A 13,051-nucleotide genomic window follows, 5' to 3' on the forward strand; every position below is an offset into this window, starting at 1 on the left:
ATAATAGCAAATGAAGAAACAGACAAAGGATTAATCTCAAAAATATACAAGCAACTCCTGAAGCTCAATTCCAGAAAAATAAATGACCCAATCAAAAAATGGGCCAAAGAACTAAACAGACATTTCTCCAAAGAAGACATACAAATGGCTAACAAACACATGAAAAGATGCTCAACATCACTCATTATCAGAGAAATGCAAATCAAAACCACAATGAGGTACCATTACACGCCAGTCAGGATGGCTGCTATCCAAAAGTCTACAAGCAATAAATGCTGGAGAGGGTGTGGAGAAAAGGGAACCCTCTTACACTGTTGGTGGGAATGCAAACTAGTACAGCCGCTATGGAAAACAGTGTGGAGATTTCTTAAAAAACTGGAAATAGAACTGCCATATGACCCAGCAATACCACTTCTGGGCATACACACTGAGGAAACCAGATCTGAAAGAGACACGTGCACCCCAATGTTCATCGCAGCACTGTTTATAATAGCCAGGACATGGAAGCAACCTAGACGCCCATCAGCAGACGAATGGATAAGGAAGCTGTGGTACATATACACCATGGAATATTACTCAGCCATTAAAAATAATTCATTTGAATCAGTTCTAATGAGATGGATGAAACTGGAGCCTATTATACAGAGTGAAGTAAGCCAGAAAGATAAAGAACATTACAGCATACTAACACATATATATGGAATTTAGAAAGATGGTAACGATAACCCTATATGGAAAACAGAAAAAGAGACACAGAAGTACAGAACAGACTTTTGAACTCTGTGGGAGAATGTGAGGGTGGGATGTTTCGAAAGAACAGCATGTATATTATCTACGGTGAAACAGATCACCAGCCCAGGTGGGATGCATGAGACAAGTGCTCGGGCCTGGTGCACTGGGAAGACCCAGAGGAATCGGGTGGAGAGGGAGGTGGGAGAGGGGATCGGGATGGGGAATACATGTAACTCCACAGCTGATTCATATCAATGTATGACAAAACCCACTGAAATGTTGTGAAGTAATTAGCCTCCAACTAATAAAAAAAAAGAAAAAAGAAAAAGAAAAAAAGAAAATAAATAAAAAGCAGAGACATTACTTTGCCAACAAAGGTCCATCTGGTCAGGGCTATGGTTTTTCCAGTGGTCATGTATGGATGTGAGAGTTGGACTGTGAAGAAAGCTGAGTGCCGAAAAATTGATGCTTTTGAACTGTGGTGTTGGAGAAGACTCTTGAGAGTCCCTTGGACTGCAAGGAGATCCAACCAGTCCATCCTAAAAGAGATCAGTCCTGGGTGTTCATTGGAAGGACTGATGCTGAAGCTGAAACTCCAGTACTTTGGCCACCTCCTGCGAAGAGTTGACTCATTGGAAAAGACCCTCATGCTGGGAGGAACTGGGGGCAGGAGGAGGAGGGGACAACAAAGGATGAGATGGCTGGATGGCATCATCAACTTGATGAGTTGAGTAAACTCATGGGCATGAGTTTGAGTAAACTCTGGGAGTTGGTGATGGACAGGGAGGCCTGGCGTGCTGCAATTCATGGGGTTGCAAAGAGTCGGACACGACTGAGCGACTGAACTGAACTGAACTGAGAGCCCATCAGGCTCCTCTGTCTATGAGAATCTCCAGACAAGAATACTGGGTTGGGTTGCCATTTCCTCCTCCAGGGGATCTTCCTGACCCAGGGATCGAAACCCACATCTCTGTCTCCTGCACTGGCAGAAGAATTCTTTACCACTAGCCTCCAGAGTTAATGGTACAATATCTAATGTATGTAAATGCCAATCCAGAAATTTACAAGCAGGCCAGTTAAGCTAAGGACACATACTCCAGCTGCCCAAAAGGTGCTATTCCAATCACCAACTCTATCTTCATGCTAATACTGTCAGTTTAGAAAGTTAAGCAAAATATTTCTATTCTGGTAAGTATAAAGAATTTTGTAAACTTGCATGAAATAGTTCTTTGAAAGGAAATGCTATGTATTGCAAGAATATGTCTCTGATTCCAAGGAATCCTGGACCTGGGTACTTTGATAAATGCTATCTTAAGAATCTTGTACTTTAAAAAAAGCTTTTAATTACAAATCATCACAGAAAACAGTAAAATATTTATCATAATAATTGTAAAATTTTTTAGATTCAGAGAAAAATATGTGTAGATACTCAATGAGAAAACTAACACTTAAAAAAAAAAATGTTGTTTCCTCTACCAAAAAACACACTAATATTTTAAAGATAATCAGACAATAGCCATCTGTTCTCAGCATGAGTCTCTTTTTAAAAGAGACCGATAAAACAGAAGACTTAAATAAGGTGTGTGTGTGTGTGTTAGTTGCTTAGTCATGTCCAACTCTTTGCAACCCCATAGACTATAGCCCACCCGGCCCCTTTGCCCATGGGATTCTCCAGGCAAGAACACTGGAGTAAGTTGCCATTTCCTTCTCCAAAAGGAACTATAGAAGAAAGAAAGTGAAGTCGCTCAGTCGTGTCTGACTCTTTGCGACCCCATGGACTGTAGCCTACCAGGATCCTCCATCCATGGAATTTTCCAGGCAAGAGTACTGGAGTGGGTTGCCACTTGCTTCTCCACAGCCTTATAGCACAACACCAAAATATTCAGGATACAATAAAAAAATCACTCATACCAAAAACCAATAAACCTCAACCCAAATGAGAAGAGACTCAAAAGATACTAACATGAAAAAGATTCAGATGCTGAAATTATCTAACGAGTTTTAAAACATTCATCATTAAAGTGCTTCAATGGGCAATATAAACATGCTTGAAACATAAGAAAAAATTAGAAAAACTAAGCAAAGAAACAGCTAATATGAATTAGAATCCACTGGAAACTTTGAAACTAGAAAAAAAAGACAGACATAAAAACTGAATGGACAGGCTCAGGAGCAGAATGAAGGAGACAAAGGAAAAAAATCAATGAGCTTGAAGATGGAACAACAAAAATCACCCAATCTCAACAGAAAATGGACTTAAAACAAATGAACAGAACTCATGACTATGTGGGACTAAAAGAAAAGCTCTCACAAGATGTCACTAGATATCAGGAGATAAAAGATGGTCCAAATATAAGTATTCAAATAAATAAATGCTGAAAACTTCTAACTTACAAAAGATTCAAGAAACTAAGTGAAACAGTATAAACTCAAATCTATGCTAAGGCCCATAAAAAACAAACTACTGAAACCAAAGACAAAGCTTGAAATTAGTGAGAAATACCTTACCTACAATGGAAATTATTCCAATGACATCAGATTTCTCATCAGAAATCATGGAACCCAAAAATAAGTGACATAACATTTTTCAAGTGCTTAGAGAACTGTCAACCTGAAACTGCATATACGATTAAAATATCCTTACAGAATGAAGGGGAAATAAGACATCCTCAGACGAAGAAAAACTAACAGATTTGTTTCCAGCAGACCCATCTTCAAAGTATAGCCAAGGAATTCTTAAAACAGAACAGAAACAAGAAAATAGTTTTGGTATACCAGGAAATAAGAGAACAACAGCAGTAGCAAAAATATGAATCATTATAATAAGCTGTCCTTCCCCTCTTATGTTTTCTAAATTATGTTTGAGAGATAAAGCAAAACTTCTAACACTGATGAGCAGTTCTAACTGTATGTAAGGGAAATATGTAACTACTTTCATATATGTAAAACTTACATATAATTTTACAAGACACAAGCATACCTCAAAGATACTGTAGGTTCAGTTCCACACCACTGGAATAAAGCAAATATGGTAATCAAGTGAGTCAAATAAATTTTTTGGTTTTCTGGTACATATAATAGTTATGTTCACAATGTACTGAAGTCTACCAAGTGTGCAACAGCATTATGTATTTAAAAAAGTACATGCCTTAACTGAAAAATACTTTATTGCTTAAAAATGCTAACCATCCAGCATACTAACACATATATATGGAAGTTAGAAAGATGGTAACAATAACCCTATATGCAAAACAGAAAAAGAGACACAGAAATACAGAACAGACTTTTGAACTCTGCGGGAGAAGGTGAGGGTGGGATGTTTCAAAAGAACAGCATGTATACTATCTATGGTGAAACAGATCACCAGCCCAGGTGGGATGCATGAGACAAGTGCTCGGGCCTGGTACACTGGGAAGACCCAGAGGAATCGGGTGGAGAGGGAGGTGGGAGGGGGGATCGGGATGGGGAATAAGTGTAGATCTATGGCTGATTCATGTCAATGTATGACAAAACCCACTGAAATGTTGTGAAGTGATTAGCCTCCAACTAATAAAAAAATTAAAAAAAAAAAAAAATGCTAACCATCAACTGACAATGCAGGGTTGCCACAAACCTTCAATTTGTCAAAAAAAAAAAAAAAAATCCTGCAAAGCACAATAAAACAAGATATGCCTATAATTACACTACCAGTGGTGGGAATAAAAGGATGTAAGATAAGGATTATACACTTTACTCTAATTGATGAAACATCAACAGGAGTATACTGTGACGAGTTATATGTGTATAATATAACACGTAGAACTACTGCTACATAGTGTTTATACAGAGAGATCCAAAGTAAAGCACCACAAGTAAATCAAAATGGAATTCTAAAACATGCTCAAGTGACTGTTAAAAAAGGCAGGAAAAAGAAAAGAGAGAAACAAAAGAGAAAACAGAAAGTAAAGCCCTAACTAATCAATCACTACACTGAATGTAAATGTTTTAAATGCATCAGCTCAAGGACACACAATGGCAGAGTGGATAAAAAGTATAACCAACCACATATCAACGAAGAGAAACTCACTTTAATAAAAGCAGGTTGAAAGTAAAAGGATGGAAAATTATGTGCCAATAAAACATCAATCCAAAGAAAGCAGGAGTGGCTATAATAATGTCAGTTAAAGCAAACGTCAGAGCAAAAATTTCATAATAATAAAAATGTCAGTCCATCAAGAATATAAGCAATCCCAACATGAATGCACCAAAAACAGACCTGCAAAACATGTGAAGCAAAAACTGATAAAACTACAAGGAGAAACAGACAAATCCATGATTACAGTCAAGAGACTTCAACTATCCACCCTCAAAAACCAGACAGTAAACCAGCAAGGAGAGAAGAACTCAACACCATTAACTAATGGGATCTAACCGCATTTCAGAACATTTCACCCAACAACAGCACAAAGTACTTTCTTTTCAAGAGCCCCACAATTCCTACTGATAATAGATCATATCCTCAGTCACAAAACAAACTGCAACAAATTTAGAATAACTGAAATCATACAAATTGTGTTCTTTGATCACAAAAAAATCATGCTAGATATTTAGTAACTAGAAGATAACAGTAAATTTTCCAAACTCACTTCTAGACAATCCACTGGTCAGAGAGGATGTCTCAGAGAAAATCAAAACACAAGAATTTGTTGGACACAGGTAAGTCAGTGCCAAGAGAGAAATTTACAGCAATAAATATTTACATTAAAAAAGAAATGTCCCTAATTAATAATCCAAGCTCTCACCTTAAGAAATGAGAAGAGAAAAATGAACATAATGTAAACAAATGTAGAAAAAAATAAACAGCAGAAATTAATGAAGTTGGAAGAAGAAAATTAGAAAATATAAGTAAAATAAAAGATGGATCTTTGAAAAGATCAAGTCTTTAGCAAGAAAGAACAACAACAAAAAAATAAAGGCACAAACCACCAACATCTGAATGCAATAACAGCAAGAAGAAAATAGGGGAATACTACAAACAAGTCTATACATGTAAATACAGCAACTTAGATAAAATGAACCAACTGGTCATGAGCACAAACTATCACCATTCACCAAATATAAAACAGAACCTTTGACTAGCTCAATAACTGAAACTGAATTTTAAATTAAAACACCCTAGAAAGAAATCTCCAGGTCCAGACGGTTTCACTGGAAAATTCTACCAAACATTTAAAGAAATAACACCAACTCTACAAAATGTCTTCCAGAAAGGGAAAGAGAAGAAAACACTTCCCCACTCATCTCATGGGGCCAGGTACTAGGGTAAAATCTGTCCATCACTGCCACTCTACTCATGGAATTTAAAGTCTAACGAGAAGATGAACAATTAGTCAAGCGCACTCTGTGCTATGAGGGAAAGCAGAGTACTGTACGAGCCTGGCAGGAGCATCTCGTTCTGTCCTGGCTGGGGCTGAAATCAAGGAAGGTATTAGAAGGCCACCTGATGCGAAGAACTGATGCATTGGAAAAGAGTTGGGAAAATGCTGGGAAAGGTTGAAGGTGGGAGGAGAAGGGGGCGACAGAGGATGAGATGGTTGGATGGCATCACCGATGTGATGGACCCAAGTTTGAGTAAACTCCAGGAGTTGGTGATGGACAGGAAAGCCTGGCAGGCTGCAGTCCATGGGGTCACAAAGAGTTGGACATGACTGAGCTGAAATGAATTAGAAGTCAAGTCATTTCAGATGCTGACACAAGTCAGGAATACAGTAACTGTAATAATGGAGATTTGTAAATACAAGAAACAGTTGAAAGAGTACAAAGTAATTGCCAGTGGAATGAGAGGTTGGGGAGAAGGTGACTGGTAGAGAGCCAGTGACTATCATAAGCCTTTCACCACCAATTAACTTTTTAAACAATACATAAATGTCACCATGATAAAATACAACCAAAACCAAACTTCACACAATAATACAGGAACACAATTTTTAAGTCACAAACCATTTCCCTCTGCTGCTCTTCCCTAAACACAACTATCAATCAATACAAACCCTGGAAATAAAGCAAGAGACAATCAGGAGAGCTCTGAAGGGTGGTGAGAATGCAGCAGTGAGAGGAAGAGAGCTGGGCGGACTGGGGACCCAGACCTGGAGGAACACAGTGGGAGGACACCTTATGAGACCCCACCCCACAGAAGGACACAGGCTCGGCACTGCCTACTCCATCCTAGCAAGAAAAGGCAGCCCAGGAAGGCCCTTATTTCCCTGAGAGTCCACCACCAGCAAGACAAGATGGACAAGTAGCCTTAGGAGGTAGTGTCCTACCCCACCGGCCTGAGACTCCCACATCTCACCCAGGGACACAGGGGCATCCAGGTGGCACCGGTTAGGGGCCCTGCCACAACAAGAGGTTAGAGGCCTCAGACATCAAGGCCTTCCTTGATGTCTCCATGTCCCGCGAGCCTGAGACTCCCCTCCCTCATTGGGAGGAGGGGGGAATGGGGGTATGAGGCAGGAGCAGGCAGCATCAACAAACACAGAAACAGCCAGCTCAGGAAATGGCTTCTATCCATGGCTTGAAACGCTTCTCATCTTCCTCAAGATGCCAGAGGAGCCAGGGGCACAAGCAAAAAGGATTCAGCCACAGAGAGTCTCTTGGCCACAGTGGTGCTGAGTCTTCTCTCCCACCAAGACACACCAGGGAAGTCAGAGAGCACAGATGGAGAGAAACAGCTACAGCCACTGTCCATCCAACACAGTCTCGACAACCATATGGGATGACACCACCACCTCTCACCAAGAGACCCTGGGCCTGGGGAAATCCCTTCTCCTCGGCAGCATAGAGAGAGACAAGTAAGAGCTGTGGTAGCATGACATAAACCAACAGACCAAAAATCAGCACAGAGGCCCTGTGAATTAAACTGTCATTGGAACTAAGGCCAACAAAGGTAGGCCAGGACTTATATGCTAAATCTAAACAGGGTTATCATCTGCTAGAATAAAAGATATCAATAGGCCCTGCATTCTCCTAATACAAAAGACAAAGTATCAAGGAAACAATCAAAAACTATCCATCATCCAAAACACTGACAATGTGAATTAGAAAAGACAACCAACTGACATCAATCCTAAGATTAACTCAGATACAGAATGATGTAACAATTATTTCAAGCACCAAACATAAAAATGCTTCAACAATCAATTTCAAATTCTCTTCAAACAAACAGAAATTATAAAACTTAAAAATACAATATTAGGAACAAAACTTCACTGGATGGGATCTATGTGAAAGTGGAAGTCACTCAGTAGAGTGAAAATGACAGAGGACAGAATTAGGGAAATTGAGAACAAATAAATAGTATTTACCCAGTCTGAACACAGAGAATAGGCACTGGGGGAAAAAAGCCCAGAAGAATTATCTAAGACTAACAAAAGATCCAGCATCTGTATCATTGGAGTCCTCAAAGTTGATAAGAAAGAGATGTGTATGAAAGAGTACTTGAAGAAATTATTACTAAAAACTCCCTAAATTTGGTGAAACAAAACCCAACAGACTCAAGAAGCTTAGCCAACTACAAAACAAGTTAAACCCAAAGAAATCATACCAAGATACTCATAATTAACCCTCTGAAAACTAAAGACAGAAAAAACCTGAAAGCAGCCAAAGAAAAATGATGAGAGAACATCAATTTGAATGACAGCGGACTTCTAATCAGAAACTATGAAAGCTGGACGGAAGTGGAACAAGAGTTTTCAGGTACTAAGAAGTATCGACAAAGAATTTTCTATCCAATAAACTATCTTTCAGAAATAAAGGAGAAATAAAGACATCATAAGATGAAATCTCAAGACTGCCTATGGGAAGGTCCTAAAACAAAAAGGAAATTAAAAAAAAGAGAAACCTGGAACAGCAGAAAGGAAGAACAAAACGAGTAAAAATATGGGTATGTTCAATAAGCTATCTTTACCATCACAAGTCTTATAAACCATACTTGATAATTTAAACAAAAAGTTTAACACCATCAGATACTCAGGACATGATTTTTTGTGAAGTTAATTTGTGCTTTTATTTGCCAGTCTAATTTAACTATAGTGACCTGCAAACTTTTTTTTATCTAAAAAATACAGTTTACATCACAATCCAACAAACACACATACATATATAAGGACATGACATTTAAACTGCAGGGGGGGGAAGGGAAGTAAAGGAACCAAAATTTGTGGAAACCAAGTTTCCACAAATCACTCCATATAGTAAAATACTAATACCAATACACTATGGTGATACCCAGAGCAAGCACTACAAAAACTATACAAAGGCCTACCCTAAAAAACACTATAGTGATATCACAAAAACATTCAAGTAAAAGGAAGGCAAGAAGAGAAATGTAAGAAACAGAAAAGCAGATAAATAAAGTGGCTCACTTAAACGTTAATGTATCAACAATCACCTCGAGTGGCCTAAACACACCAACGAAAGACAGAGACTGACACACTGAACAATGGAAAAACGCAATCCAACGGCAACCCACTTCAAACTCAACACAGACAGGCTGAATGTTAACACGATGCAAATGTTTATCCACAAAAAGCAGAAGTGGCCACACTAGTCTACTAAAGGAGACTCCAGAGCAAAAAAAAGTTACCAGAGACGACAACGAAAGAAATATCTGCCTGAAGACATAGAGATCCTAAATGTATATACACCACATTACTGAGCTTTAAAATGTATAAGGCAAAAACTGGCAGATGAGAACTTTGAGGGAAATCTATTGTGAAAGAGGTGGCACATTTTCAAAAAATATCTCCTAAAATCAACTACTTAGAAGATCACTAACACAGTTACTCTTATAGGTAACGACAGGGAAGAAAGGAGAAACCACACCTCTCCACTTCAGGGCCGAACAATAAGAGGAACAGGGCTCCTTACTAACTCCTCCTGTACCCTCAACAATTCTACAAGAAAAAATATTGCCCCCATTTTACAGCAGAGGAAATTAGGGCTTACAGATTAAGTTACCTAAGATCAAACAGCTAGTATGTAAATGAACCAAGATTCAATTCAGCTCTGTAACATGATAATATGTACTCTTTTGACTATATGGCCTCTCCAACAGTCCAAACCAAAAATTATTCTAAAACTTGATTCCTGAAGCAACTGGGTACTAAAATCTGTACCTTTTCTGTGTGCTAAAGGCAGACTGCTTCTACAATCGTTCAGAAATAAAATTTTAACAACTATTTCCCCTTTTTATAGGTTTCTTTTCCTAACCACTGTATCATGCGGTAGTCGTCCCTTTGGGTAAGAAGTTAAATACGAACTAAATCCAACTAGGGTATGAGATTTCCATTTTAAATCAAAGGTCTCCGCTTTTAAATTCTACCACTTTAATAACTGTGCTCACATGAAACAATTCAACCTTTCTGAATCTCCGTTTCCCATTGTTAAAGAGCAAAAATTCTTGTCAACAAAAGGTACTTTGTAGATATACGTTTAAGTAAAAAGTGTTCTCGGGAAACAAACAGAAATGTCTTCACGTGCTCTTCCACCTGTGAAGTGACTCCCAACAAGGTCTGCATTTCTAAGCCTCACTGGGAGTTGTGTCTGCCATCTTCACGATCTCCCGGAGACGCTGCAAGTTTCGGAGACTAACAACTGCGAGACGTGGGACCGTTCTGCCTGCGCTAATAGAGGCAGCAGCCCCCGAACCCGAGGCAGCCCCCTCTCTCCGCCGAGCCCGGCCGGGGCGCTCCGGGGCGGGGGCCCCCTTGCAGCGCGGACGCCCTCCCCAGGTCCAGGCGCGCCTGAGCGGTCCCCGTCGGGCCAGCGGGGAGGGGCGCCGGGGCGGGAGGCTGGGGCGGCCCCGTCGTTACCTGCTGGGCCGGTCGGCCCCCAGCCCGGGCCCAGCTGCGCTGAAGTAGGCCGCGCGTTTGCGGTTGGCCGCGGCCAAGGCCGCCGCGCTGCGTACCGGGTACAGAGGGATCTGCTCCGCCATGCTCTGGCCGCTACCTTCTCGCCCCTCCCCTATCCCCCTCGGTTCACCGCCTTTCCCCGCCCTCTCCCCTCAGCGCCAACCCGGCTGAGGCACCGCCCGCGCGCCCTGCCCCTCCACCGTGCGTCGAGGCCTGATGGCGTCACCACGCGTCGGGGCCCGATGATGACACCATCCGCGAAGGTGAGGTGCGGGGGGCGGAGGCTTCCTAGGCCCCGCCCCCGGCGCGGCAGGGCCCAGTGACGTCATTCCGCGGCGAGGGCGTGAGAGGGAGGTGGCGGCGTTCAGAGACCCCACTCCGTCGGCGACCAATGACGTCCTTGTGCGGGGAAGGCCCGAGCGGAAGCCGTGTGGTCCAAGCTAGGCGGGAGGCAGGCCTTTCTTGAGCGCTCCTGGGCCGAGGCGCTGGCGGATGCTGCACGGCCGCTGTGACCCTGCCCGGGGAGGCCTTCTTGGGAGCCAGATGGAGGGCACTGAGGGCCTTGCCGCATAGGAACCTGGCCCACCTCCTTAGCGCAGTGCGCAACCTGTGCGCCTTGCCCGTGCGCACCCGGTGACGAATCCAGCTGGTGGCCAGCGCCTTTTGCCACAATAGCGTGACACTCTTGAGTGTCCAGCTAGATAACCACCCTCAACAACTGACATTGTTACACCAACCAACTAGATAACCACTGTCAACAGCAGACATTGTTTACACCAACCGGCTAGATAACCATTTTCAACTGATATCCTTAATATCAACAAGCTGGAACCACTCTCAACAGCTGACACTGTTACTCCAGCTACATAACCACTCCCAACAACCCTAAAGGGTGTAGTTTATTGTCCTACAGGTTTTAACCACTTTTATAACCCAGCAATCTCACCCTAACATTCCTGTGTTAAATTGCATCTAAACACGTGGTCCTGAAATACTCTGAACAGCTCTTAATATCTTTCACATCATATCTTCCCTCTTAGTTACTTGAATAAAAATTTTGTCACATCTTTGTTATTTATCTTCATAAAAGTTGTTTTACCTCTCAAAAATTATAATTTAGCAAAAAGAAAGGCAAATTTTCAAATATTGAAGAGCTTCCTTATGTATTTTTAAAAATGGATGACAGGTTATCAAATGGTGGAACTTAAATGACATTCCATGCATTTGAAGGAGTGATGTCACAGTTCTGTTTTTAAATGTAAATACTTACTTAAATGCCAAAGATGCATCATTTGTAACTATTTACACTTAACAATAAAAACTGTCAACACAAAGTGTGTGAATGAATACATACTTTTTCAAAATTATTTTAGGGAGTCAATGAGCAAAAAAAAGCTCTGAAGATTGTGCCTGGCAGGCTACAGTCCACTGGGCTGGAAAAGAGTCAGACATAACTTAGCAACTAAACAACAACAAATTGTAATGATCAGTTTAAAAAAAAAAAACTACCACCAAAAAATGAATCTTGTAAAAATCCATCTTTAAATATATCTTTTATAGGACAATTTTAACATTTATTATTTCTTACTGATGCTTTCTTTGCTTTGCTCTCATGGAACTCTCCCTTGAGAGAAATGCATTTTATCTCTCAACAGGTGAAAGTGAAGTCCCTCAGTCAATGGACTCCTTGTGGCCCCATGGACTGTAGCCTAGCAGGCTCCTCTGTCCATGGGATATTCCAGGCAAGAGTACTGGAGTAGGTTGCCATTTCCTTCTCCAGGACTCAAGGGATAGTGAAGTTAAACAAAAAGTCTGTGTACTGCCACGCCCTCTAACATACATCTGGATTCAGAAGATCCCAGCTTCACTAAAACACATTATATTTCATTCCTTGAATAGAAATATATTTTAAAGGGGAAAGATTAAGTACCTTTATTATAAAGGAGAAAAATGTAACTACAACAATAAGGTTTTTTTTCATTTCACCACTTAAAGTGAAAATGTTGGTCGCTCAGTCCTGTCCAACTCTTTGCGACCCCATGGGCTATAGCCCGTCAGGCTCTTCTGTCCATGGGATTCTCCAGGCAAGAATACTGGAGTGGGTTGCTATTTCCTTCTGCAGGGGATCTTCCTGGCCCAGGGATCAAACCTGGGTTTCCTGCATTGCAGGCAGAGCCACCCTCAGATGGTAAAGATAAAGGCGGGGGGGGGGGGGACTAGAATAAGGTTTTCTTTCAATTCACCACTTAAGGCTCTCACATTATAGCAAGTTCATAATTTAAAACTAATTATTTTTGAGGGGTAACTTATTCTAGCTTCTCATAGTCTGAAAGAATTTAAGTCAACCACAAAAAATGTGTGTGTGCATGCATATGAGTGGGTACGTATATACATGGCATTTATTTTTTTGCCACATGTAACTTCAACTG

At 41.0% G+C, this 13,051-nt stretch overlaps 1 protein-coding gene across 2 annotated transcripts in view; it reads right to left on the reverse strand.

Annotated features, from left to right (window-relative positions):
* Positions 1 to 10,798, reverse strand: part of ATP9B (ATPase phospholipid transporting 9B (putative)) — a 161,451-nt gene extending 150,653 nt beyond the window's left edge. Inside the window, exon 1 of one of the 2 annotated variants that reach the window (XM_043888757.1) lies at positions 10,584 to 10,798. In XM_043888757.1, the coding sequence (XP_043744692.1) occupies positions 10,584 to 10,705 (122 nt within the window). In that variant the 5' untranslated portion in view covers positions 10,706 to 10,798. The remainder of the gene's footprint in view (positions 1 to 10,583) is intronic. The other variant, XM_043888758.1, reaches the window with a different exon arrangement.
* Positions 10,799 to 13,051: the final 2,253 nt, after the last annotated feature.

This window comes from Cervus elaphus, chromosome 27 (genome assembly GCF_910594005.1).
Source record: "Cervus elaphus chromosome 27, mCerEla1.1, whole genome shotgun sequence".
NCBI lineage: Eukaryota > Metazoa > Chordata > Mammalia > Artiodactyla > Cervidae > Cervus > Cervus elaphus.